Below are 27,469 nucleotides of genomic sequence, written 5' to 3'. Positions count from 1 at the left end.
TTTGGCTTTTGAAAAGCAAATTTTGCTGAAATGGTTTTTGGAGGGCATGTCCCATTTAGGAAGCCCCTATGGTGCAAGGACAGCAACAAAAAAAAAGCCACATGGCATACTATTTTGGAAACTACACCCCTTAAGGAACGCAACAGGGTGTAGTAGTTTTAGTGAAAACATTTTTTTTTTTCATTTTTCCATCCAACTTTGAAGAATTTTCATTAAACACCTGTGGGGTGTTCAGGCTCACTATACCCCTTGTTACGTTCTGTGAGGGGTGTAGTTACCAAAATGGGGTCACATTTGGGTATTTCTTTTTTTGCGTTTATGTCAGAACCGCTGTAAAATCAGCCACCGTTGTGCAAAACACCAATTTAGGCCTCAAATGTACATGGTGCGCTCTCACTCCTAAGCCTTGTTGTGCACCCGCAGAGCATTTTACGCCCACATATGGGGTATTTCCGTACTCAGGAGAAATTGCGTTACAAATTTTGGGGGTATTTTTTCCCTTTTAACACTAGTGAAAATAAAAAGTATGGGGCAACACCAGCATGTTAGTGTAACATTTTTTTTTTTTTTACACTAACAGGCTGGTGTAGCCCCCAACTTTTCCTTTTCATAAGGGGTAAAAGGAGAAAAAGCCCCCCAAAATTTGCAGTGCAATTTCTCCCGAGTACAGAAATACCCCATATGTGGCCCTAAACAGTTTCCTTGAATTAGGACAGGGCTCCAAAATGAGAGAGCACCATGCGCATTTGAGGACTAAATTAGGGATTGCATATGTGTGGACATAGGGGTATTCTACGACAGTGACTCCCAAACAGGGTGCCTCCAGCTGTTGCTAAACTCCCAGCATGCCTGGACAGTCAGTGGCTCTCCGGAAATGCTGGGAGTTGTTGGTTTGCAACAGCTGGAGGCTCCGTTTGGAAACACTGCCATAGAAATTTGCGCCGCGGTGAAATATTTGCCGCAGCACATACTTGAAGTAGGAAACTTACTGTAAACCTGTCCGTGTGAATGTACCCTGTACGTTCACATGGGGGGGAAACCTCCAGCTGTTTCAAAACTACAACTCCCAGCATATACTGACAGACTGGGCATGCTGGGAGTTGTAGTTTTGCAACAGCTGGAGGGCTACAGTGCAGAGACCACTGTATAATGGTCTCAGACTGTAGCCCTCCAGATGTTGCTAGGCAACTCACCGGCTTCCGTAGGATCCAGGGAGCCGTCCTCTTCTGCCGCACGACATGCCGCCCCCGCCGATCACTGCAGCCGATCGTGTCCCGCAGCCTCCACCGATGGGTAAGTGGATTTCGGTGCCCGGTCCCTGTCGGTTTTCCCGTCCTGCCCCACTTTTGTGGGTGGGCAGAATGAGGAAAACTAAAGTTAACCCCGCCGCCCCCGATCTGCTATTGGTCGTTGCTTTTAATGACCAATAGCAGGGATAGGAGGGGTGGCACCCCTGCCACCTCACTCCTATCCCTTCAGGGGGATCGTAGGTGTCTTGGACAACCCCCCTATATTCCGGGTCACCATAGACCCGTATGACCTGGAATAGGTGCAAATCGTAAGTGGGAATTCACTTGTGATTTGTGCCGATCACCGACATGGGGGGGGGGGGTCTGATGACCCCCCTGGACATTTGCGTGGGGTGCCTGCTCATCGATTTCATCAGTCACCCCGGTCCGGTTCCCGCCGTGCGCACGACGGGGAACGAAATTCCCACAGACGTACATGTACGTCCTGGGTCCTTAAGACCCTGGGTGTCAGGACGCAGCGGTACGCCCGGGGTCCTGAACAGGTTAATATTGCCCTATTCTGACCCTTTTTATTTTTTCATATATGAAGGTGTATGAGTGCTCTGTTTTTGTTCTGTGGTCTGTAGTTTTTATCGGCACCATGGTATATTTTTATCCCTTTTTTTTCTGGGATGTAACAACATTTTTTATATAAATTTTCTTTAAATTTTATTTTCACTTATTCTATCGTTAGATTGTTGGTACTGCATAATGCTATGCTATTGCAGGGTATGTTCACAGTCAAAGACATCTAAAGTGTTGAAATATGATACCGCCATATGCACTTAGGAAATTCCAAAGTAAAAAGAAAAGTACAGTTTGCTAAGCAGAACCAAAGGCAGAGGTGACGTAACATTGATACTGCAACAATGAAACTTTACTTGGACTGGAAACCACCAATGAATAGGGCATATATTATAGTCCCAAAAGCAACTTTAATACCTATTTAATACCTAAAATACTGTGTGTGAACCCAATCTAATAGAGCTGAAATATTTCCCAGATTTTAACATTACTTTCTTGACTTGAGGAAGTAAACTCTTTTAGCACTGCTTCAATGTATCTTATGCAAACAACTCATGCAGCCTGGGCTATTGTGGGAAAAATAGGAGGAGACTGTATTCTACGTGTGCACTGTGTCAGTAAGAACTCTTGTACTTAAAGGAAGTAAATACTGCACTAACTAAAAGCCGAGGACCTGCATGTCAAAGATTAGTAAGTTGCACAGCTTTTTCATCCATTATTTATTTGCTCCACTATAAGAGAAACCAAACAGTTAAATAAGGTGGAATAATGCAGGTATTTGATTGTAATTGCGTAGCATGTGAGAGTACACAGTGCATTGAGTATGCAGCTTGGAAGTAATGCAGTTACTATGTGTAGACAAAATTCTTCATATTGTGTTAGCTCTCCTGTTGTGGTGGGATATGCTGATTAAGTGAAGCTTTGCTGCAGGGAAGGCATTTGAATAATGCATTACTATTGGTACAGCAGGTGAGCTTCACTGTGTCGCAGCCCCTACGGTACTGACATACTCTATACTTTACTGCATAAAGTAATCAGGAGCAACCATCATTAGCAATGCACTCATAAAGGATTTTTAACCATCTAACATGCATACATTATTTTGCAGGAACTGTGTCAAATATATAAATAATGTACTGTCTGTCTGAAATAGGAATACATTAATAAGAGTGTGGGGAATTTTCAAGCGGCTGACAGTTTCTTTGCCAATGCTGACCTAGTCATTATTCAGATCTTCATCTATATTGTACACTGACAAATTGGCACATTAGTGCTCCCCCCTGCCCCCCCCCCAGTCACAGCTCCCTATATGTGTATGGGGACAGCCTGACTTTCCTCCTTCAGCAGAATTTGTGATACAGATTAGGACTCTGTGTTGGATTTCATTCAATTCAACAAGGAAATTTCATAAAAACTCTTTTGTTCTCCTAGGAGATAAACACTGGCAAATATGTTGGGCAGTAGATTATCTACCATATTAGCACTTTAGCAAAACCCTTGGCTTCGGCATGATCAGCCCAGTGTCTGATGTGTATGGAGGCCTCCAGACTCTCTATTGACAGATCATGTCTGTGCAGAGAAGGGTTAAGAGTGTTAAATTATTATTTTCTGCCTTACCCTTCTGTTCTTGGAGAGATAAGCCACTGCCAGAAGAGTTTGTCCACGGCTTACACCGTGTCCTTTTCATAGACAACACATGAACGTTTAGCCATGCTTACGTTATCAGGACTGGGCCACCATTTGAAGTATGTGGTGATGTCCTTCAAGGAAAGTTAACTCCCCCCACACTAACCAGAGGTACTGGCTGGTAGTGCGGGGGACACTGATCAATTTCCTGCCTACAATGCCCGGATCCGCCCCGTCATTCTCCTGTTATCTTGAATATGCTAATGGGCGAACAGCGTTCACCTCCCTCCTCAGTGGAGTCCGGTACAGGGAGGGGAGGAACAGTCAAAGGGAGGGGATGAATATTGAGAAGCCAGGCGACGCTGCAGACGAGCGGCGCTGACGTCAGAGTGCCAGAAGGAGCCTTGTAACCCCGCCCGTGCCAGTTAGCAGCTTATTTACTGACAGTTTTCCTTTCAAGGGAAGATACTGGGGCAAAAAAGGAACGAGGTATGTTGGATTTCAACTCAACCTTATGATAGTTTAGTCACCTTCGGAAGTATCTGGCAGCTTCCTTTTATTCTCTTCCTATTAAAAAAATGTATGCTCTGCTCAGCTAACCATGCATGTGTAAAAAGAGTTCTCAAGAAAAGCTGTCATATACGCTCAATGTTGAGACAGATAATGTCCCTGTTGTGGTGTTATTTATTTTTTCTCCATATTTAGATATGGTATTGACTGTTTATAGGATTTCACCAATTGTTATATTACAGACTTTGACCGTTGAGTCTTGATCTTGTATACAGGACCAGACACGAATGTATGTATACCTTTATTGTTACTTTTATTAAGTGTTTTTTTTATTATAAACAATTGTATGTGTTTGTCATTTCCAACCTAAGCTGTTTATAGGGACCCATGGGTTTCCCTGATACCATGCATCATATTGTGTTACATTGCTTTGATGATAATTAATTACTGGGATGTGCAGTCCTTTTTGTACATTAAACTTTTATCTTGTGTTGTTGGTCCTTTCTTTTTCATGTGTACCTGCACCTCTTGTACACACTTTAAATTGTGCCTGCCCTAACTATATTGTAAAAAAAAACATAATGCACCCAAATATAAATGTGGATTACTACAAAACTCACCATGCAGTTATATCCTAGGCAGATAGGTAAATGATGACGAGTGTGATCTGATTAGAGCTGGTCTTGACACAAGATGGTATAAAACTCTTCCCCCATGTGTACCTCTTGGTGTGAAATTGTTGGCTGTTAAACATGATTCTATGGCACACTTGAAGACATTTTGCCCAGTTGACAGACTTTGACAGGGGGCACATCATTGGACTAAGAGTGGGTGGTACATTTGACCAATTGCCAGCCATCTATACCTTTCTAACCAAGCTGTTAGGAGGTGCTGGGAGCAGTGGTTGTGTGAGGGCACAGACACAACAGACAGGCTCTAAATGGCCCAGACAGACCAACAGTAGAGAGGATCATTAGAGGGGACCAAAAAGGACTAGTAGCTCATACAGCTTCTTTATTGGAACCATATCATCTTTAGTGACAAAGTCAGGTGGTGTTTGGTATCCAACAATTGTCTGGTTTAAGTACGGATACCTCATGTTAAGTGCTACAATCCTGCCCATGCCGTAGAGTGACACACTGCCCCAACTGCTGGTGGGATGATCTGGGGAGCCATTGAATACAACAGTGGATCATCCCTAGTAGTGATACAAGGGACAATAACATCTCAGCTATATGTGCAGGACATCCTGCAGCCACGTGTTACCTCTCAAGGCAGGGCTGCCAACTGGCATTATCCAGCAGAATAATGCAAGTTTTCCTAGGAATGTCTCTTCCAGATTGTAACAATTCCTTGATCTGCCCAGCTACCATATTTATCTCCATTTAAGCATTTATCGTGGGACAGCTTTGGCTATCTATAAGTGGGCAGAATCTACAGGCCCAACTGCAACATCTGTGAGCAAAATGAGCCCCAGAATTCAATACAGCACCTGTCTGTATTTCTTCATTCCCAAGCATATTTCATCTGGTATCCAGGCTAGAAGTGGTCCAAAAGGGTATTATTTACCCCTTTTTATTCTACAGTTTTCCCCAACAAATGCAAACACTTACATATATCATCATTACATTTACAACAAACAATAATTAGGCAAAGTTGGTATCACAGTTGTTATCAAACCTGCCCATTTGTTCTCTCCCTTGTCATGTGCCATTGATCCAATTAAAATCGACTTTGATCCAGTAAAAATTTACTTTAATCTAATGTGTATGGGCAGCTGCAGGCTATGTTCACACATAATATTTTGATAAGTATTTTTAGCCAAAACCAGAAGTGGGTCCAAAAAGAAGAGGTGCACATATTCCCAATATAATTTTTCTGTGTTACAGTTCCACTCATTGTTTTAGCTAAAAAAAATAGTATGTGCGAACATAGCCATAGGCAGCACTTAGACAGCCATTGTTTATTACTGCTTAGATAACTTCTAAGCTTATTACTGCTTAGATAATTTCTTCCAATAACATCACCACACCTGTCCAAGTATTGTGTGGTATTAGGTCTTGGCCCTATTCACTTCAATGGAACTAAGCTACAATACCACATACAACCTGAGGACAAGTTTTTGAAGAAAAATAATCTGCTCTGTTTTTCTAATTCAGGATAACCCCTTTAAGATAAATGGCTCAAGCTCAGAAAGCATAGCCATTGAAACATAGAATGTGTTGGCAGGTAAGAACCATTTGGCCCATCCAGTTTGCCCAATAATCTGAATCCTATCAATGGTCCCTGGCCCTATCTTATATGAAGGATATCCTTATGCCTATCCCTATCTTATATGAAGGATAGCCTTATGCTTATCCCATGCATGTTTAAACTCCTTCACTGTATTTGCAGCAACCACTTCTGCAGGAAGGCTTTTATTACTTTAAACCTTTGCCCCTCTAATTTAAAACTATGTCCTCCTCTTTTAAATATGCTCTCCTCCTTTACCATGTTGATTTGCTTTAAGTATTTAAAAGTCTCTATCATATCTTTTCTGTCTCTTCTTTCTTCCAAGCTATACGTGTTAAGGTCCTTTAATCTTTCCCGGTAAGTTTTATCCTGCAATCCATGTACTAGTTTAGTAGCTCTTCTCTGAACTCTCTCTAGGGTATCTATATCTTTTTGGATGCTCGATATGCAGAAAAAATTGGAAACACAAAAGGGAAGCGCAACAATGTGCCGTAAACGTTTTCAGATATAACAAAGAAAAAGAGGTGAAAAAAACTTGCTCACCTTCTGGTGTTGTGCAGTGGGCACAACACCATATCGCGCTTGTATCCCGTTGCAAAGGGAATAGTGAAATCAGGGGGTGCAGCTCACACCGTGGCGTCCTGGGATTCCTGGACGTCTGGAGAATGCAAGAGGTGAAGATCCCCGGGGCTCCGGTTCACGTAAAAAAAGGTGTGTTCGAGCGCTCACTCCTGTAGAATAGCTTGGCTGGGATCGTGGCAGTAAGAAGTAGCCGGACACGGTTAAAGATATAATAACCGGATTTTATTTGTATAGATCACAGATCTATGATCTGTGATCTATACAAATAAAATCCGGTTATTATATCTTTAACCGTGTCCGGCTACTTCTTACTGCCACGATCCCAGCCAAGCTATTCTACAGGAGTGAGCGCTCGAACACACCTTTTTTTACGTGAACCGGAGCCCCGGGGATCTTCACCTCTTGTATATCTTTTTGGAGATATTGTATCCAGTACTGCGCACAATACTCCAAGTGAGGCCTCACCAGTGTTCTGTTCAGCGGCATGAGCACTTCTCTCTACTGCCTATACCTCTCCCTATACATCCAAGCATTCTGCTAGCGTTTCCTGCTACTTTATTACATTGTCTTCCTACCTTTATGTCTTCTGAAATAATTATTCCTAAATCCCTTTCTTCAGATACTGAGGTCAGGACTGTGTCAAATAATCTATATTTTGCCTGAGGGTTTTTACGCCGCAAGTGCATTATGTTGCACTTATCCACATTAAATTTCAGTTGCCAGAGTTCTGACCATTCTTCTAGTTTTCCTAAATCCTTTTCTATTTGGCGTATTCCTCCAGGAACATCAACCCTGTTACATATCTTTGTGTCATCAGCAAAAAGACATACCTTACCATCGAGACCTTTTGCAATATCACTAATGAAGATATTAAACTAAATTGGTCCCAGTACAGATCCCTGAGGTGCCCCACTGGTAACAAGACCTTGCTTCACTATGCAGGTCCACTATGCATTTTCTTCACTTGGCTCTTGGTATAAGATGTTTTATAAAGCAGAGCTTCTTTTTCTTGTCTGGACTTCATTTCCTAAATGTACTATTTTTGTATTTCAGAAATTACAAGACAAACATGGTTAAAAAAACTTGCGAAGAAGATGTAGTACTGATCGACCTTTTTGACTTTTGCCTTAAAAGTAAAGGCCTCAACAAAGACAAAGCTTTACATCACATCTGGAATATTACTCATAAACACTGTGGCCCCAATATACCATTCACTTACTTCATGTGCTACCAGGATCCTATACATGAGGAACATCATTCAGATAAAGTGTGCGATATACCAGAAATATACCTTGTTAGTTTAGTAAATGGATATAAGATTGTGAAGGACACAAATATGGCTGCTATACTTTACACCATCAAACAAGAAATAGATGAACTGGACAAAAGCACTGCACTTATTATTCTGCCCCAGCAGAGGAAAAACGAAATGGGCGTATACATAGAACAACTTTTTACGGCTGTGTACAAATTCACATTGGAATGTTTTAATGTACATCATGAGAAGGAGAACATTTTACAACTATGTAGCACAGAACCAACAAAGGAAGGGTTGGCTGATGAGGACTCCGAAGAACTTGCAAGAAGAAACATCAAGTCCTGTGTACAAGGGCTCCCAAGTTTAAAGGGGGAGCTGATCATTCTAAAATCACAGAGAATTCCAGGTAAATATGGTTCATACACTATAGAAGTTATATGTTGTTCATATATGTGGGCATAGATGCATGGGTTAGTTGAAGAAGATACAGGAATGGAGTTAAAGACGAGTCATTGTGTTTTTCAGACTGATTATGTCATCTGGGAAATGTTTTTGTCTGTCTTACTGGAAGGTAACAGAGTTTAGTAATTCATTACAGAACTGGTTTATTTGGCCACATAGCTCTTCTTGTAAGTAAACCAAGAATTATTGGCAGGCATCCACTCGCATGGGCATTGCAAGTATCATTTTTTTCTATAGATATTATACTGTTCCTGCAACATCTAGAATGCTGCACATGAACATTATACTACAAACAGTGGGGAACCCAGGCAAGATATATTCAGAAAACGAAAGAAAATTAGCAAAATAAATATGAGTGGAAAAAAAATTATGAAGAGCATCCCCTATGAACCCCTGTATTGAAATTAGACACCATGCCCAGCCTATCTTGCTGAATTATCTGACAAAGGTCTTTACTGGCACAAAAAAAAAATAATAATTTCGTCCAAAAGATATGTTACAATAGGTGTAACTAAATGATTTTTATCCATTTAGCGATATTTCCATGTGTCTATAAAACATTGGTGCATCAGTGATGCATCAATGTTTTTAATCTTCCTATTGAAAAATCACAACCTGAAAAGAAGCCTAAAACAAGGATTTTGAAAAACACAAAAAAAATGCCCACAATTGTTCAGAATGTTCAGAAAAATAGTAAAACTTTGGTGCATGTTTGGAGCATGATAAATAAATAAATAAATAAAGAGAAATGCATTTCCCCTTTTTTTTTGTCCAAAATATACATGGAAATCCAATAGTAAATGAGGGGCAATCGGGTAAAAATTTTATTGGGAAAGGGGCTTTAAAAAAAATAAATTATAATAATTTCCGCTTCATACTTTTATTTAAGAACTTTTTATTTAATTTTTTTACACTTTTTACAGGTTATATTATGCTGGAATACATTTGAACTACATCACAGTATGACCCAATCAGCTGTACACAGCACAGCCTTTGCAAACAGAGTTAATTTCTTTTGAAAACAGCTCCACGTCTGTCCCCAGGTTGTGTGGAGTATTACAACTTGGCTCCATTTACTTCAATGGAACTGAGTTGCAGACCACACCCAACCTGGAGACAGACGGGAAGTGGTTTTTGAAAGAAATTAGCTCACTTTTTCTATTCCTGGATAACCCCTTAAACATGTTCCAGACAGATGGGAAGAGAACAGTAAGACAGATAAATTGAAGGGTTCCTGATCTACACCCTCTTCCAAATTATTGTGCAAATGATATTTTTCTCATTTACCTAAATAAATGATGTAACTAACAGTCAGTATAATTCTCATGTAATCAAAGAAAGTATGCGATAAAAGCCGAGCACTGCTCTTTCCTCACATATCCTCTGATGCAGTGAATCGCATGGGGTGCCGTGTGACTACAGTCAGGCTAAGTTTCCACTTGGACTTTTTTCTGGCAGTTTTTGGAAAACTGCCACTGCAGTTTTTGAGCCAAAGTCAGAAGTGAATCCATAAGTGAGAATAAGTGTAAGTTCTTCATTTATATGTCCTATTCCTTTTGAATACACTTCTGGCTTTGGCTCAAAAACTGCAGTGGCAGATATCCAAAAACTGGCAGAAAAAAACCAAGTGGAAGTGGAAACTATGCCTCATTAGGATCCTTACCAGGTGCTCAGCGTCCAGGAACAAAAAAGGAAAGAAACTGCAACAAATCTCCAATGTAGAGAAGCAAAGACATGGCATCTCAGGTCTGCTGGATCCAAGTACCGTATATCCCGGCGTATAAGACGACTTTTTAACCCCAAATTTTCTTCTGAAAAGTCGGGGGTCGTCTTATACGCCGGGTATTGGGGTCCGGCATAGGAATACTTATGATTATCGTGCCGGCTGCTGTGTGCGGCTGCATGCGGGGGCCGGCCAGAGCATGTACGAACTAATAACTGTATACTTAAAAACCAGGGTGCCTCCAGCTGTTGTGAAACTACAACTCCCAGCATGTCCGGACCGGCAAAGGCTGTCCGGGCATGCTGGTAGTTGTGGTTTCACAACAGCTGGAGGCACCCTGGTTTTTAGTATTCATGAATTAGTTTTTACATGCTCTGGCCGGCCCCCGCCTGCAGCCGCACACAGGAGCTGGCACGATAATCGTAAGTATTCCTATGCCGGGCATCCCTGTGTCCCGAAAAATCTTTTCGGGACATAAGGATGTCCGCAGGTCACTTACCATTCCCCGCCCGCCGCGCGTCCTCCTCCGGTCCTCCTGCGGTCTTCCTCCGGTCCTTCTGCGCTTCTCCACCGCTCTATGGTTGTACGCACGGGACATCAGTGACGTCCCGTGCGTATAACCATAGAGGCGCAGGAGGACCGGCCGGGGCCTGGTGAGTGACCGGCGGCGCGTCATCTACAGTGTTCCGATCACCGCTCCTCTGGTCCCGGGACTGCTGCTATGGTCCATAGGCCATAGCAGTAGATTGTGACCCCGGGCCGGAGGAGCGGTGACCGGAACACTGTGGGGGGCAGTACACAGACATAAAGCCTCCAGCGATACACTCTATATGGCTGGAAGTTGTATGTCTGTGGGGGGAGCTGCCTACTATTGTGGGGGGTGGGGGGTGGGGGGGGAGCTGCCGACCTAATGTGGGGGGGGGGGGGAGGGAGCTGCCGACCTAATGTGGGGGGGGGGAGCTGCCGACCTAATGTGGGGGGGGGGAGCTGCCGACCTAATGTGGGGGGGGGGGAGCTGCCGACCTAATGTGGGGGGGGGGGGGGTGAGCTGCCGACCTAATGTGGGGGAGCTGCCGACCTAATGTGGGGGAGCTGCCGACCTAATGTGGGGGAGCTGCCGACCTAATGTGGGGGAGCTGCCGACCTAATGTGGGGGAGCTGCCGACCTAATGTGGGGGAACTGCCGACCTAATGCGGGGGAGCTGCCGACCTAATGTGGGGGAACATGCTGCCGACCTAATGTGGGGGAACATGCTGCCGACCTTATGTGAGGGAACATGCTGCCGACCTAATGTGGGGGAACATGCTGCCGACCTAATGTGGGGGAACATGCTGCCGACCTAATGTGGGGGAACATGCTGCCGACCTAATGGGAGGGAACATGCTGCCGACCTAATGTGGGGGAACTATAAGGTACTGTACATAGCGGTAGGAGGGGTAGTCTTATACGGCAAGTATATCCCAAACTCTATATTTTAACTGTAAAAGTTGGGGGTCGTCTTATACGCCCAGTCGTCTTATACGCCGGCATATACGGTAGATGACTTCTTTATTTCAGGTACATAAAGAAAGTTATGGTATAGCAAGGGAGGTTATGGAGCAGTGGATTCAAACAGCCGTTTCGTGCCCATAATGCACTTCGTCAGACCCCTTCAGAGGTGGTCTGACGAAGTGCATTATGCTCATTTAACCCTGCATTTTACAGTTCCTAGGTCAGATCTCATCTGATACCTACCCTCTATTATGCAAATTGGGGGTTATTACACCCGCATTTTCTCTGCATATTTCTCTACTATAGCGCACCTTGTGCCTGCATAGTTTTCTATTACAGGGATCCTAGACAGCAGTTGTCAGTGCTGCACTAAGCCGCTGACACAGAGTCTTCTGTTTACCCCGTGCCATTCTATGCCTTGCGCTATTGGCCAGGGTGTGGTCATGTGACTCCCTGCTGATAGTAATGCATCCCTGGCAACCTATTTCCGGCACACACTGTGAATCCCCGCTACTGTGTGATACCGGCCCGTGGGCGCCTCCGGTCCTGCGCCTAATAAACAACTGTTTCAAATGGAATATAATGTATTTTATGGACTGTTATATTGCAAGCATATACAACTATATACCCTGCTCTATTGCTTTTGTAATTGTACCAGTTTTGTCTGGAAATGATTGTAACCAAATATGTGAATGTTTTGAATTTTATGATGTCATGTTAGCCACGCCCCCTTTTTGTACTTCCCGCCTTTTTTGACACTATTTATGTGGGCTACTGTCCCTTATGTTGCATTCTGATCTGAGGAAGGGAGGGCTCCTCCCGAAACGCATCATCATCTGTTCTGCTCCAGTTTCTCCATATCTTCACTCCAGGACAGCAGTCGGCTTATTCCTGCGACCCAGAATGCTGAGCAGTGACTCCAACCTTTAGTATCCCTTTATCTCTGCGGTGAGAGGCTTGCATTATTCTTGTTTAAGTTGAGCGACCATCCACATGGTTCGTGGGTCACGAATTTGACCCATCGCTCGATACTCCTAGGGTAATACACGAGGCGCTGGTATCGGTCTTCTTTTTTATTTCAACAGATTGCTTAAGTCGCAGCCTTGTTGGAACAGGGTGGCCATTCACTAACCCATTCACTACTCCATCCGTCCATCCATCTGGACCATCCGGGGTGGCACGGCACATCAGTGAACAGGACTGTTTGAAAATTAGTCTTCATGTATTTTTTTTGCCCAATGCAGCCATTTTTGCTTGTGAGCATTGGTTAGTGGTGGCCAAAGTTGTATGCAAAGCTGCAAAACACTGGACTCTACACCTTGATGTCCATGGGACTCCAGAGGCACCAGCAGTTTCAAATATCTGTTTGCTGCTATGTAATGGTATTTTAGCAGCTGCCCTCTTGATCCGATGCATGGATCTAGTGGAAACTTTCCTCAATTTGCCTTTATCTGCACGAACCCCTCTGTGCACTGAATCAGCCACAGATCTCTTAATAGTGCGATGACCACGCTTAAGTTTTTGTGAAATATCTAATGTTTTCATACCTCTTCCAATGTATTGAACTATTTCACTCCTTTCAGCAGCAGAGAGATCCTTTTTCTTCCCCATATTGCTGGAAAATGGTGCTCTGCTTAATAATGGTAATCTAGTTATCACAGGTGTCCGAGATTGTTTTCAGTAATTAAAAGAGCCCTGAGACAAGAGTTAAACTGAAAAACAAAATATTTTATCTTTGTGACACTTAAATATCATCTGCATAATAACATGAAGCAGGGTGTAAGGCATACTTCATTTTTTTGTTAAAGGGGCTCTCTGATTTAATTTTAAGCAGTTGTTTAATGAGTAAAGATTGTTCATCAAAAAATGGAATTTGCAATTTAATGTAAAAAAATATGAAATGCTATTTATATATGAAAGTGAGATATTTACAAGAGTACATTGAATGAACCATTTTCTTCTCATTTTTCTAAATAGAGATCAATACATAATGCAAAATGTCCATAAAAATAGAAATCTCCAGTCCTCTGTGATGTTACTATATCCTAAGATCAATGTACTGTTTTAAGAAAGTAAGATTTATGGGAGATTATTCATTCCAAGGCATACAATATCATACAATAACAACTATCTCTACAAAAGCTATACTGTATTTATCGGCGTATAACACGCGCTTCTAAAACTCATGCCCTAGCCCGCAGCAGCCACCGCTGATCACTGTTCCAAAGTGTCTGTGGCCAGGCTGCAGTCATAAGGATATGAAAGATTATTGTTCGCCGGTATGAAAAATATCTTCCAAGCCTAAATGTAACAAACATAGAACTATGGACCAAGAGCAAGTATAACCCACAATTGAAGACTTAAAGGGTAACTCTCATTAAAACAAATTTTTGCTATTGCACTCCTTATGGTAAATAAAAAATATTTCTAATATAATTTGTTAAAATTAGTTCTATATTTTATTTGTGCTTAAAAAAGCTCAAGAGCACATTTTCCCCCATCTTATACACAGATTTTGCACCGAAGTCCAAACACAGGAAGTGCAGCCTGGAGTGCTGAGGGGGGTGTGTCCAGCCTCATCCAATCATAGCTTCTCTCAGACTTAACTGCCATATGCTGTTAGTTGGACACATCCCCCTCTGCACTCCAGGCTGCACTTCCTTTGTTTGGGCTTAGGTCCAAAGTCTGTGTATGAGATGGGGGAAAATTTGCTCTTGAGCTTTTTTAAGCACAAATAAAACATAGAAAACTTCATTTTTTTAAGCAAAGTATATTAGAAATATTTTTATTTACCATAAGGAGTGCAATAGCAAAAATTTATTTTAATGAGAGTGCACATTTAAAGGAGTGTCTTTATAATAATAATAATAATAATAATAATAATAATAATAATTTATTTAGTACCTCACAACTCCCAAAATATGTTTTACATCACCAACAGCATTATTACACCTCTAACATAAGTTGGAGACATTTGGGTATATATGAGATATAGGGAGTGTGTAGAAAGAAGACAATACGATCCAGCACTTGACGAAATCCAGGGCTTTATTCAATCCTCCATAAAAACAGCATGGCAACACACAAATCACAAGGTATGTGATTTGTGTGTTGCCATGCTTTTTTTATGGAGGATTGAATAAAGCTTTTGATTTCGTCAAGTGCTGGATCATTTTGTCTTCTTTCTTTATTGTTGGACTCTATGAGGGTGAGCTGTATTTTCTTTACTTTCTTATATGGAGTGGTGTAACATATCATTTGTATAAAAAAAATTCAGCATATTTCGGGGTGAGTTAAAGGTTTACTCCTTTGCTATCTTGCTTTTGGCTCAATTGTGCCTTTCCGTGTGTAGTGTTTACCTGCTCAGTGATTCCTTTCTGCGGATGGTCTTTGTAGACATTTGTGGGCTGTGTGCTCTCCTCTGGAAGCTCTCCTCTCCTCTGGTTGTTTCACTGTGTGCCAGGGACTGGCGGACACATTTTACTTTATCACTTTATGGTGTGTGTCACTTTACTTGCCGGTGACATCCATAGTTGTGCCTTCTCCTGCCTGCTGCTAGGCACTCCCACTTGTTAAATATGGTACTCTCTGGGATGGGAGACACCATGTTGGGTGTGTGCATCAGCTGGTCACGCTTCCATTGGCTGTTGTTTGCCCCCAGCTCTATCAGCTTCCGCCTTTCACACATGCCAGTAACTGTAGTGAAGTTTCCATGAGCATTAGAACACAGCAGAACAGCAGCGTGATTGAACAACGTGCACACAAACCAAGCGCCAGCAATGTAGGCTACACATCCATATGACAGGACAGAAACTAAACCAAAACAGCTAAGAAAAGCAGAACAGAACATAGAGAAGGGATGGAATACTAAATGAAAGAGGGGCGGTAAAGGGCAGAATACTAAATGAAAGAGGCCGAGTAAGGGGCGGAAACACACAAGCTAGGTACATGGGGAAAAAAGGTGGATGGAAGAAAAGGGGAAAAAAGACTGAAAAGAACTGCTGGGAAATGTAGTTTGAACAAAACCCAAAACTGAAAAATCCAAAGGCAAACACAACATGCACCACTCTGCATCCAAACAACACAAAAGAAGCCAGCAAAGGCCAAACCACACGCTAGTGTAAAGGTAAGACATTCCCACAGCAGTACAACACAGCCTTAACTTCACTTGACCAGCTGAGTACCCTTTTAAGCATTTCTTAGGAGCTATGAAAGCACTTCCAAGATTTATCATCAAAGAAAACGCCAAGTTTTTAGTTTTCTCTACAATTGTATACCTTTTGGAGACATTGAGAAAGAACAACTCAAAAAAGAGATTTGGCGGTGGGTGATTGTTGGCCTTAAACGTTGCAAGAATTGACAAATCTGTATCGGAAATCTGTAAAGGAAATTAAATGGTTGAATTCTTTTATTTGGCTAATAGAGTTCCAGATGAACATCAATCTGATAGCTTGAAGTTCTGAATCATATGGTTAATCACTCATAAGGGAATTTCTGGTACTCTTAATGATAATATTTAATGTCTTATGGCTAATATGTGTGAAGAATACATCCTAACCTGAATAGTTATGTAGAGCATCTGGGGAGTTGTGTGTTGAAATATTGGAGACAAAAGACTTGTGATTTAAGAGGAAAAAAAGTCGATTGGTTTTCCATTTCTACACAATGGGAACTCTGTAACCAACATTTATCTTGGTGTAGGGTTGATCTGGGAGACCCTAATCATGTCTAAGTTGGAGTATATATTTCCATGAACTGTACTCTGAAACAATTAACCCCTTAAAGACATGCGCTGTAAATGTACGGCACTGCAGCAAGTAACTTTGTGCACAGCTGCGCTCGCTTCATGCACGGCGGGTCCTGGAGGCTGTCAGCAGCCATTTACCCCTCAGCAGTGTGGCACTTTAAATGGCGAGGATCAAATCAGCCAAGATGAGGGAGGGAGGTCCACTCTCCCGGGGTCTTCTGTAATGATCTGCCTTCCAGCAGACCAGAGCAGAAGATTGCCGATAATACTGATCAGTGCTATGCCTATGCAGTGCTATGCCTATACAGTATTAGCAATCTGATAATTGCTATTAATAGTCCCATTCGGAGACAAAAAAAAATGTCAATTAAAAGTAAAAAAAAGTCCCCTCCTCAAATAAAGATTTGTTACCCCTTTTTTTTAAATTAAATAATAAACATATTTGGTATTGCCATGTGCATAAATGTCTGTACTAGAAAAATATAATGTTAAATGGGCACTGTCAGTAAAAATGATTTTTAATATTTTATTCCTTATGCCAAATAAATAACTTTTGTAAATGGCTTCCATTAAAAAAACAAAAACAAAACTTTTATTTTATTTTTTCTGCTGTATACTTCTGGCCACCAGGGGTCTCCCTTCTTGGCCAGAACACATTGGCCCTCATTTACTATTGCAAACCCAACATGTTTTGTCGGGTTGTGCGCCAGACTCTGTCGCATTGTGCCAGAAATTCTGTCTGCGCCAGATGTTGCACCATAATTTGCACCAGAATTGAAAAAAACTCTGACTAACTCTCCATTTTGCTAAGAAAACCCAAAAAGGGGAGTGGCCGCCAGGGAAAGGGCGTGGTCTCCAAAAAGGGGCGTGTTCCTGACATTTTCGCAAAAACCCAACATATTTACTAAGGTTTCCACAGAAAATGTGGTGGATTTGAGCTGAGGAAAACCTGACAGATCAGAACATGTGTAAAAAAAGCAAAATGTAGGGAAAGTGGAAAATGTAGGGAAACCTTAGTAAATACCATGGAAAATAAATTGTAGGAAATTAAAACCCACAAAGAAACCTACACTCCACTTTTAGTAAATCAGGGCCATTCTGTCTGGTCAAAATCTCAGATTTTGGTCCCATGCTTGTAATGGCAGGAGATCAATCTAAGGAAGTGTTTCTCTGCACTGAGCTTGATTGACAGCTGCAAAGAGCCTCACTGAAAGCAACTGCACAGACTAAGCTGTACAGACTAAAAGATGAACAGAACCTCACTGAAAGAAGCACTGACTGAAAGCTGCTGCAAAAAATAGCCCTTACACAACCCCATATACAAAAAAATTTGAAAGTTAGAGGTGGTCAAAATAGGGCAATTTTCTACGAACTGATTTTGTAAAAAAAAAGGTTGAGATTTTTTTTAAAGCAGTACAGTAATAGAAAAGTATGTAACCACAGGTATAATTGTAATCATATTCACACACAAAATAAAGATAACATGTAATTTTTACTGTAAAGTGTACAACGTGAAAACAAAACCCCCTCCAAATTTGTTAAATTGTGATTTTCGTTTAAATTTCTTTACACAAAAAATAATTTTTTGGGTTTACCATACATTGTAAGGTAAAATGATTGATGTCATTACAAAGTACAATTGGTAGCACAAAAATCAAGCCCCTATATGGGTCTGTGACTGGAAATATAAGAGGTATGGATTTTAGAAGGTGCGGAGGAAAAAACAAAAACGCTAAATCAAATTGGCCTGGTCCTTAAGGTCAAAATGGTCTGTGTCCTTAAGGGGTTAACAGCCTGCTAGAGTTGTAAAAGAACAAAATAGGACTTCCTCAACTTGCCTGGTCCAATTCTTCTCTTTACTTACCTTGATGACACTCTTTCCCTTCTCTGCTGATGATGTCCTGAACACACTGCAGCCAACATCTCAATGTTCCAGGCTTCAGGAAAACATAGTTATCTTAGTTTTTCCTATTGCTTTTGTGCCAGTGGAAATGGAAAGACAGTGTATAAAATGGCTTTAATTTCTAAATGGTGTAAGAAAGTAAATGGTAAAATTGTTGATGGGAGATCGGTTTCACGGAGGCTTCTTGCCTCAGTGACATAACACTAGAGTTTTGGTCTGGGTTTTGGGAGTGACAAAAAGTTTTGAAGATAAATTCACTCTCATACTCCAGTTCTGTAATGTCTACAGTCCTGAACCTGATCTCAGAGGTGAGTGAGCACTGCCAAAGAGCAGAGGAAAGGATTTGGTCTGAAGCTAAGATCAGCTTGTCTGGGGGTACATTGGATACTGCTACGCTGTACCAAAACAACTGACTTTAGGACTATATTGAGTATGGGAGTGACTTTATCTCCAGAACCTTTAGTCACTCCCGGACCCAAACTTCAGTCTTTCGTCACTGGAGAAAGAAGCCTCAATGATACATGCCTCCCATCTACCATTTTACCAGCTGCTTTCTTACAGTGGTTAATGCAATATTGTGCTCAATGTAACTTTCCAAATACAGCTTTGTAGTATAGCGATACAGTGAAATCTTTGAGCCACAGTCGCAGTAGCTTGGTTGTGTCTGCTACCTTCCTTCCCACAGCTTTCAATACAAATAACCCTGGATGACTAAATATGAATAAAACTGCCTGTGCCAAAAATGTGGGGCACAAAACTGTAAGGTGCACATTTTCAATGTGTTTCAGACTTATTAGCTTGATATCTTATGAGATAGTGGACAGTAGGAATGGCTTTGGTAAAAGGAGGCAGGGCTTAGATATGCTAGAAATTGACTACTTTTGTGCACCCATTTTTGGCTTAAAATTCCCCCGAGGGACGTTCGTGCCCACAAGGAGGGTAAGGATATGAAGTTTGTAAGTCTCTGCCACCACCACCATAAGTAGTTCCCTGGGCGGGAGTTGTATTTACCTAGTCTCGTCGGCTGTGCTGTGATTATGTCCATTTTGTGTGATTTACAGCCTGTGTCATTGCTCTGCTATGTCTTCTTAGTGAGAGAGCGTGATTACAGCACAGCAGACAGGACTAGGTAAGTATAGCTCCCTGTCCAGAAGACTACTTTTGGGGAGGAGACTTACAAACTTCATATCCTCACCACCCCTGCGGGCAGGAACATCCCCTGGGGATGGTGAGGATGAAGATTTCACCATATAGAACACTTTGCCATTTGTTGAATATCGTAAAATCTGATTGGTTTCCTTTAAAGGGTTACTCCGCTACCCAGGGTCTGGAACATTGTTTTCCTAACGCTGTGTGCGGGCTTCCGTGTACACGCCCGCCCCCTCATGACTACACGCCCCGTCCTGTGACATCACGCCCCGCCCCCTCAATGCAAGTCTATGGGAGGGGGCATGACACCCATTGCGCCCCCTTCCCATAGACTTTCATTGAGGGGGCAGGCCGTGACGTCACAAGGGGGAGGGCGTGCACACCGAAGTCCTCACACAGCGTAAGGAACTCAATGTTCCGGACGCTGGGGAGCGGAGAGGAGCAAAGTAATCCTTTAAAGGAGTAGTTTACTGCAGTAGTTTACTCCTTTGTGCCTGGGCTGATAAAAAAGTGAAAATAAACTTTCACACACCTTCCTACATTCCCCCGGAGCACCACTACAGCTGATCGGTCCTCTGGTCCTGTCTTCATCCTACTTATTGTGCACAGATCGTCACGTGGTGCTTAGCCTATCAACGGCCGAGGCTGGACATTGCTGCGGCCGGTGATAGGCTAAGCGCCATGTGATGATCCGTGCACAGGAAGAAGACCAGACCGGAGGACCGATCAGCTGTAGTGGTGCTCCGGGGGAACACAGGAAGGTGAGTGAAAGTTAATTTAATTTATTTTTTCAGCCCGGGCCCAACGGAGGAGCAATAGTCTGCAGTAGACTACTCCTTTCAGGTGGTCTAGACCTAGACTAGACAGTCTTAACATGTGGCACATTTTCAAACAGCCTGAGTGACTGTAATACATCAAGTGCATTGCACTGTCTAGGACAGTGTTTCTTAACAAGGGTGCCTCAAACTGTTGCAAAGCTACAACTCCCAGTATGCCCAGACAGCCGAAGCCTGTCCGTGCATGCTTGGCGTTGTAGTTTTGCAACATCTGGAGTCATATAAGTTGGGAACCACTTGTCTAGGCTAAGGTTGCACTGACTAAGTATAGTTTTTATTTATCTCCCCAATTTGTTCTAAGCTTTTGAGTTGTTAGCGGCATTCTTCTTAGCATCCTGTAGATGGTGCTGTTTAACTGTAGATGATTTTAACTGTTTTACATTTCTATAGAGTCTAGACCATGGTTCATACAGCTGTAAAGGTTTAGTATATATTTGTATTTAGTGATTAAAATAATCGTTCTTTATGGTCATATTATCCACACGGCGAATAAAATTATGGCAAATGACTGTGAAATCCAGCATACTGGAGGAATGAAAGTCCTACCTGAGTAGCAGAATATGATTATATCCATAATAAATATTACTTTGGCAATTGGCCTGGTTACATAGAGAATGTCCTTTTATCAAGTATGTCTTAAGAGGCACATTATCAAGAGTAGCATTCACAAGTAGGGCAAATCTGCCAAGATACTCTGTCTAGGAATCCTACAGTCTACTATATGTTAAAGGGGTACTCCACTGGAAAAAAAAAAAATTTAAATCAACTGGTGCCAGAAAGTTAAACAGATTTGTAAATTACTTTTATTTAAAAATCTTAATCTTTCCAGTACTTATCAGCTGCTGTATACTACAGAGAAAGCTATTTTTGAATTTCTTTTCTGTCTGACCACAATGCTCTCTGCTGACACCTCTGTCCATTTTAGGAACTGTTCAGAGTACAAGAAAATCCATAGCAAACCTCTCCTGCTCTGGACAGTTCCTAAAATAGACAGAGGTTTCAGCAGAGAGCACTCTGGTCAGACAGAAAGGAAATTCAAAAAGAAAAGAACTTCCTATGGAGAATATAGCATCTGCTAAGTACTGGAAGGATTGAGATTTTTTAATAGAAGTCATTTACTAATCTGTTTAACTTTCTGGCACCAGTTGTCATCCATTAAGGGAGCTTTATCTACAGTAACCAAGAAAACCTTCTTCAATACATAAAAATGTCACTTTTTGTTGCATCTTCATTATAATTGTTTATAGATTAATTTCTCACACAATACTTATCTGTTTACAGAGGATCTCTTTCTTCATGGGTTTACTACACGATGTGGTGGAATATCATCTATACCCACCCTCAGCTCCTTAAATCTTTTCTGCAGCTCAAAAAGAAGAGACCCAAAGGCGGTTGTTGTAGAGAACTTCCGGCGTCTTGGAAATGTTGCAGGATTCGATCCTCGGACATATTTTCCTATAAAGGTAACATCAGTTTTGTTTTTAGTTCCAGTTATAACATTGTATTATGCTTTCTGTAAATAAGACACAAGATGGCAGTGTTTCCCAACCGGGGTGCCTCCAGCTGTTGCAAAACGACAACTCCCAGCATGCCTGGACAGCCAAAAACTATGCTAAAAAAATTCACATCAAAAGCTGTGCGGAATCTGCCATGTGAATTTTGGTGCTTGTTCATGTTGTTTTTTTTTTTAGAGCTGCTTTTATGTAAACTCCCATTGATCAAAGCAGGATAGCATAGAAGAAGTAACATGTCACTTCTTTTTCTGTGTGGCAAAAATATGACGCAGGAGATCGTTTTTAAGTTAAACTGAGGCAGCACTGTTTTTTGTGTCAATAACCATGAGGTTTTTGGCTGCGTAAACATGCCTTAAAGGTGTTGTCCAGTGAAAAAAAAAAACTGTAAATGGTGTCAAAATGTATAATAAAGCAACTTACTTCTATAATGTATATCAGCTGTTTTGTCTCCCTTGACTGAATATGTGCTTCTGCTGCCTTATCTAATGAGTCATAAATCAGACCTCCTTCACAATACTGGTTATGAATGACCACAAAGTAACTTTAATCTGAAAGTAGAAAGCCGTTTCATATTTTTTATTACATTTTTTGCAAAGCTGGCAACAGAAAATGCAGCAATATTACTTTTCACCATATAATTGAGCCTTGAAGTGTAGGATATGTTGGAAGTATAAAGGTAATAGGAAATGATTACACCTGGTATGACAACGTTGTCAGTTTACACTTCTTTTTGCAGGTTGATCATGCTGAGAATGTTTGGATAATGGGAAAACCAGCGCCTTCCTACTATGATGGGATTGTAACCAACCAAAAGGGCGTGACTATAGCTGCCCCTGGTGCAGACTGTATACCAATCCTATTCTGCGATCCAGTTAAAAAGGCTTGTGGAGCGGCCCATTCTGGTAGGCCCCTTTTCTGTATTCCCCTGCTATTCTACAACAATAATGAACTCTGAATCAAGAAGGATTAAAACCCCACCAAAATTTTGATGAGTAATGTTACAGCTAACCTACATAACATGGTGTAAAATACTCAGTATTTCTAAGTGTGTATTTTCTAGTAATACAGTAGATGGTGCTGTAGATACACACTTCTCAAATGTGAACTGTTTGCTATCACTTGCTGCTAACAGATTCATCAACTCTGTGCTATTCTGTACTATTTTCCCTGATATAAATTAGGAAGCTTTACCATAACTTCGTCTCTTATTGCATAAACATGTTGGATTTTATAGTACCTGGGCACAAACAATAGCAAAGTCCAGATCAGGAGCTAAAGCAGGTAGACAGGAATAGCCAGAAAGTCAGAACTTGTTTAAGAACCAGAGTGGATGTCAGGCAGGCCAGGGTCATAGGCAAAATCACAATCGGGAATAATAGAAATGTGCTTGGAGATCAGAGACCATGCAAGGGCAGACAGGGACAGAGGTAGTCTGAAATGTAACAGGTTAAATAGCCAGGACCCAGCAGTGAAGGGACTGAATGATCAAAAGGGGACCAGGGAAATGAGAAGCTGCTCGGTAATATCAGCTGAGGTGTAGTGAGAAGCAGTTAGTGGATAGGGAAAGGAAGAGAACCCTGACATTTTCAAACAGTTTTATCTGTGACCCTGATAGTAGGTGATTGGGGTTACACAGGGGTAACATAGATGATCTTACATTGCTGGAATCTAATTAACTGGCAAATAGATACTCTTTACCAGCTGGATACAAGGTGAGGGTGGAAGGGGTAGGAAGCAAATGTTTTGTTCTGTATTATCAAATATCTCAATAAAGCCTATCTGATCCTGTTGGCCTAGGCACCTGAAGCTTACATCCCCATTGTACATTAGCTACTGTTAAATAGTCACTTTGTTATTATCATTTTTGACCATAAAAGTGTAAAAGCTATGTTTAACAAAAAGTTCAAATGATTGGGACAAAAACATGCCAGACTAAACTGGAAAATCATTGTTTTTTTTTTTTTTTTTTTATTAAGACCCACAGTAGCGTGTGCTCAGTATGTCATGATCCATAATTTCTTAGGTGTATGGCCAATCTTAGCTGATTTATAAAGTGTATTATACTGTACTTTAAGCTTTATGTATTGGTCCCCAGAACAAAAGGGTCTGGTGTTTATTTCATCTTATTTTCCATGACCTATTGCTTAATTCTCCCCTCTATTAATTTGCTGACACTGCAGTTTTCTTGAGAGAGTACTTCTGCACAGTTTCTTACCAATAGAAAAATAAAGGAATTGGACCAACCAAAACAAGGTTCCCCTCTTTTCAAGGATCCCATAGATGTCACATGGTTTGTCACTATGATACTTACTCCCTTCTGTCAATGCTAGATAGATAATTTTTGCTTTCTAGCTATAGCACATAACTATAGTGTTAATTATTTGTTGGGCATTGCCAATAAACCCCATTAACAATGTAAGTACACCAACAAAGCACAGTAAACAGCCTAGTATAGGGGGGAACTATAATGCGTCCCTACGGTACTCCTAAGGCTATATGTATATGGACATATCTATGCTGCCAATACAGGAAACACGAATACACAAACCTATATAGAAAAGAAACTGTGGCAAGCAATAACGTAAATGCAAATAATGTTTATTGATTAAAATTACAATAAAAGCAGGATTGGCGTCTGACAAACATGGAACATCTCTCATGTGGAAGCTGCTAGAAATGCAAACATAGCACCTCAAGGTATTAAATATCTATATATAGCAGCCTAACAAAGGTTAAATGCTGGATGCAGATACAGTGCATCATTGTATATACATAAAGTGCTAAAGTACAATACAAGCGCAGGATCACAGAAGCAAGATACCTACATGTGCAAGCAGAAAGTACAACAGAGAGACGTCCACCCCTACGTCCGTTTCGGACTTGCGTCCTTCTTCCGGGAGTGGTCTAATCATGATGGTGGTACATATTTATACTGACTCATACCCAATCACCCTATAGTATTATAATAGCAGATACAGAACAGCTGTGTTACCTGGGGAGTGGCGTGGCGCAGTGTGTTCGTCATCGGGCTGGGCCCGGACATACAGACGCGCGATCCCCGGCGTGTCACGTCGGGAACACGTGACCGCAATATCCGGAACCAGCCGAAGAGAAAACACACTGCGTCCATAAACAAGGCTTCCGGTAGGCGCTACGTATGGGAGCGTGGCCATGTGACCAGCCGTCGCCAAGCAACAGCGGCCACATGACCAAGGATCCCATGACGTGTGCCAAAACACACACAACGCCATCTATTGGGCTAATATGCAATAACATGTTAACAATAACAGTACAGCGCTCTCTATTGGTACCAATGACATGTATATATACAGACTTTGTGAGACAATAAGAATAGTGAAGGAGGGGGAGTGAGGATGTGCACAAAGTGTGATATAGACAAGTGTGAAACACAGTAGATTTAAGCATTATAAATTGATAATATAAATAATTCATCAAAAATACAAGCTAGAAAAATTTAAATAATTATATGTATATAAATGATTAAATATAAAAATAAAAAATATGAAAACATAAATAAATATATAAATATGTAAATAAAAAAATATATAAATGAATTGTATTGTAGTATTGCAACTAATAGGGTCTAATAACCCAGACAAGACTTGTATGTGAAATATACAAAACATGTATATTATGTGTATAATATATGGTGCTAGATGAATTGAGCAAAGGAAAGTGAAAATGTGTGGAGAATGATCAGATTGTGTAGTCATTAAAATGTGAGGAAAAAAGTACAAAAAAATGTGTATATATATATATGGGAAGTGATGTTGCTGTGTGAGAGTGTGTGTGATGTAGAAACAACTCTTTTCTTTTTTCTTCTTTTTTCTTTTTTCTTTCGTTTTCATTTCTTTTCATGTCACACATCTCATTCACACATTCACATACCACAGTTGTTTCTACATCACACAAACTCTCACACAGCAACATCAATTCCCATATATATATATATATATATATATATATATATATATATATACAAATTTTTTTGTACTTTTTTCCTCACATTTCAATGACTACACAATCTGATCATTCTCCACACATTTTCACTTTCCTTTGCTCAATTCATCTAGCACCAGATATTATACACATAATATACATGTTTTGTATATTTCACAAACAACAAGTCTTGTCTGGGTTATTAGACCCTATTAGTTGCAATACTACAATACAATTCATTTATATATTTTTTTATTTACATATTTATATATTTATTTATGTTTTCATATTTTTTTATTTTTATATTTAATCATTTATATACACATAATTATTTTTATTTTTCTAGCTTGTATTTTTGATGAATTATTTATATTATCAATTTATAATGCTTAAATCTACTGTGTCTCACACTTGTCTATATCACACTTTGTGCACATCCTCACTCCCCCTCCTTCACTATTCTTATTGTCTCACAAAGTCTAGAGCACTGTACTGTTATTGTTAACATGTTATTGCATATTAGCCCAATAGATGGCGTTGTGTGTGTTTTGGCGCACGTCATGGGATCCTTGGTCATGTGGCCGCTGTTGCTTGGCGACGGCTGGTCACATGGCCACGCTCCCATACGTAGCGCCTACCGGAAGCCTTGTTTATGGACGCAGTGTGTTTTCTCGTTGGCTGGTTCCGGATATTGCGGTCACGTGTTCCCGACGTGACACGCCGGAGATCGCGCGTCTGTATGTCCGGGCCCAGCCCGATGACGAACACACTGCGCCACGCCACTCCCCAGGTAACACAGCTGTTCTGTATCTGCTATTATAATACTATAGGGTGATTGGGTATGAGTCAGTATAAATATGTACCACCATCATGATTAGACCACTCCCGGAAGAAGGACGCAAGTCCGAAACGGACGTAGGGGTGGACGTCTCTCTGTTGTACTTTCTGCTTGCACATGTAGGTATCTTGCTTCTGTGATCCTGCGCTTGTATTGTACTTTAGCACTTTATGTATATACAATGATGCACTGTATCTGCATCCAGCATTTAACCTTTGTTAGGCTGCTATATATAGATATTTAATACCTTGAGGTGCTATGTTGGCATTTCTAGCAGCTTCCACATGAGAGATGTTTTTATGTTTGTCAGACGCCAATCCTGCTTTTATTGTAATTTTAATCAATAAACATTATTTGCATTTACGTTATTGCTTGCCACAGTTTCTTTTCTATATAGGTTTGCCCATTAACAATGTAGTAGAGGGCATAGTGATTGTTAAATTTTTTCTTTGTGTAACTACAACCAAAATGTCTGTATATTTTTATTAGGCTGGAAAGGCACCTTGCTAGGAATCTCGATGGCCACAGTGAACGCCATGATATCAGAATACGGTAGTGATGTGAAGGACATACTAGTAGTCCTGGGCCCATCAGTGGGACCGTGCTGCTTCACATTAACTCGGGAGGAAGCCAAAGCCTTTTATGACATCGACCAACAGTGTGTCCGTCAATTCGAGTCCCCTAATCCATATGTTGATATCAGAAGAGCAACACGGTAAGCCAGTCCTTGTTGGAATGCATTATACTTTTAATTTATATTTTTTCTATACCACGGTATGAAATCAGAGGTATATGGAAAAAACGGCCCTACAGGGGCAGTTAT

The 27,469-nt window shown here is 41.1% G+C and overlaps 1 protein-coding gene across 2 annotated transcripts in view; it reads left to right on the top strand.

Annotated features, from left to right (window-relative positions):
• The first annotated feature begins 2,471 nt into the window (after positions 1–2,471).
• LACC1 (laccase domain containing 1) overlaps positions 2,472–27,469 on the top strand; it is a 41,244-nt gene continuing 16,246 nt past the window's right edge. Inside the window, exons 1-5 of one of the 2 annotated variants that reach the window (XM_056560453.1) lie at positions 2,472–2,504; positions 7,818–8,428; positions 21,616–21,797; positions 22,585–22,750; positions 27,136–27,361. In XM_056560453.1, coding sequence (XP_056416428.1) covers positions 7,834–8,428; positions 21,616–21,797; positions 22,585–22,750; positions 27,136–27,361 — 1,169 coding nt within the window. In that variant the 5' untranslated portion in view covers positions 2,472–2,504; positions 7,818–7,833. Of the gene's footprint in view, positions 2,505–4,197; positions 4,240–7,817; positions 8,429–21,615; positions 21,798–22,584; positions 22,751–27,135; positions 27,362–27,469 lie in introns of those variants that run through there. The other variant, XM_056560454.1, reaches the window with a different exon arrangement.

This window comes from Hyla sarda, chromosome 2 (assembly GCF_029499605.1).
Source record: "Hyla sarda isolate aHylSar1 chromosome 2, aHylSar1.hap1, whole genome shotgun sequence".
NCBI lineage: Eukaryota > Metazoa > Chordata > Amphibia > Anura > Hylidae > Hyla > Hyla sarda.
Note: the sequence above shows the minus strand (reverse complement) of the source record. Positions and strands in the feature narration are given on the sequence as shown.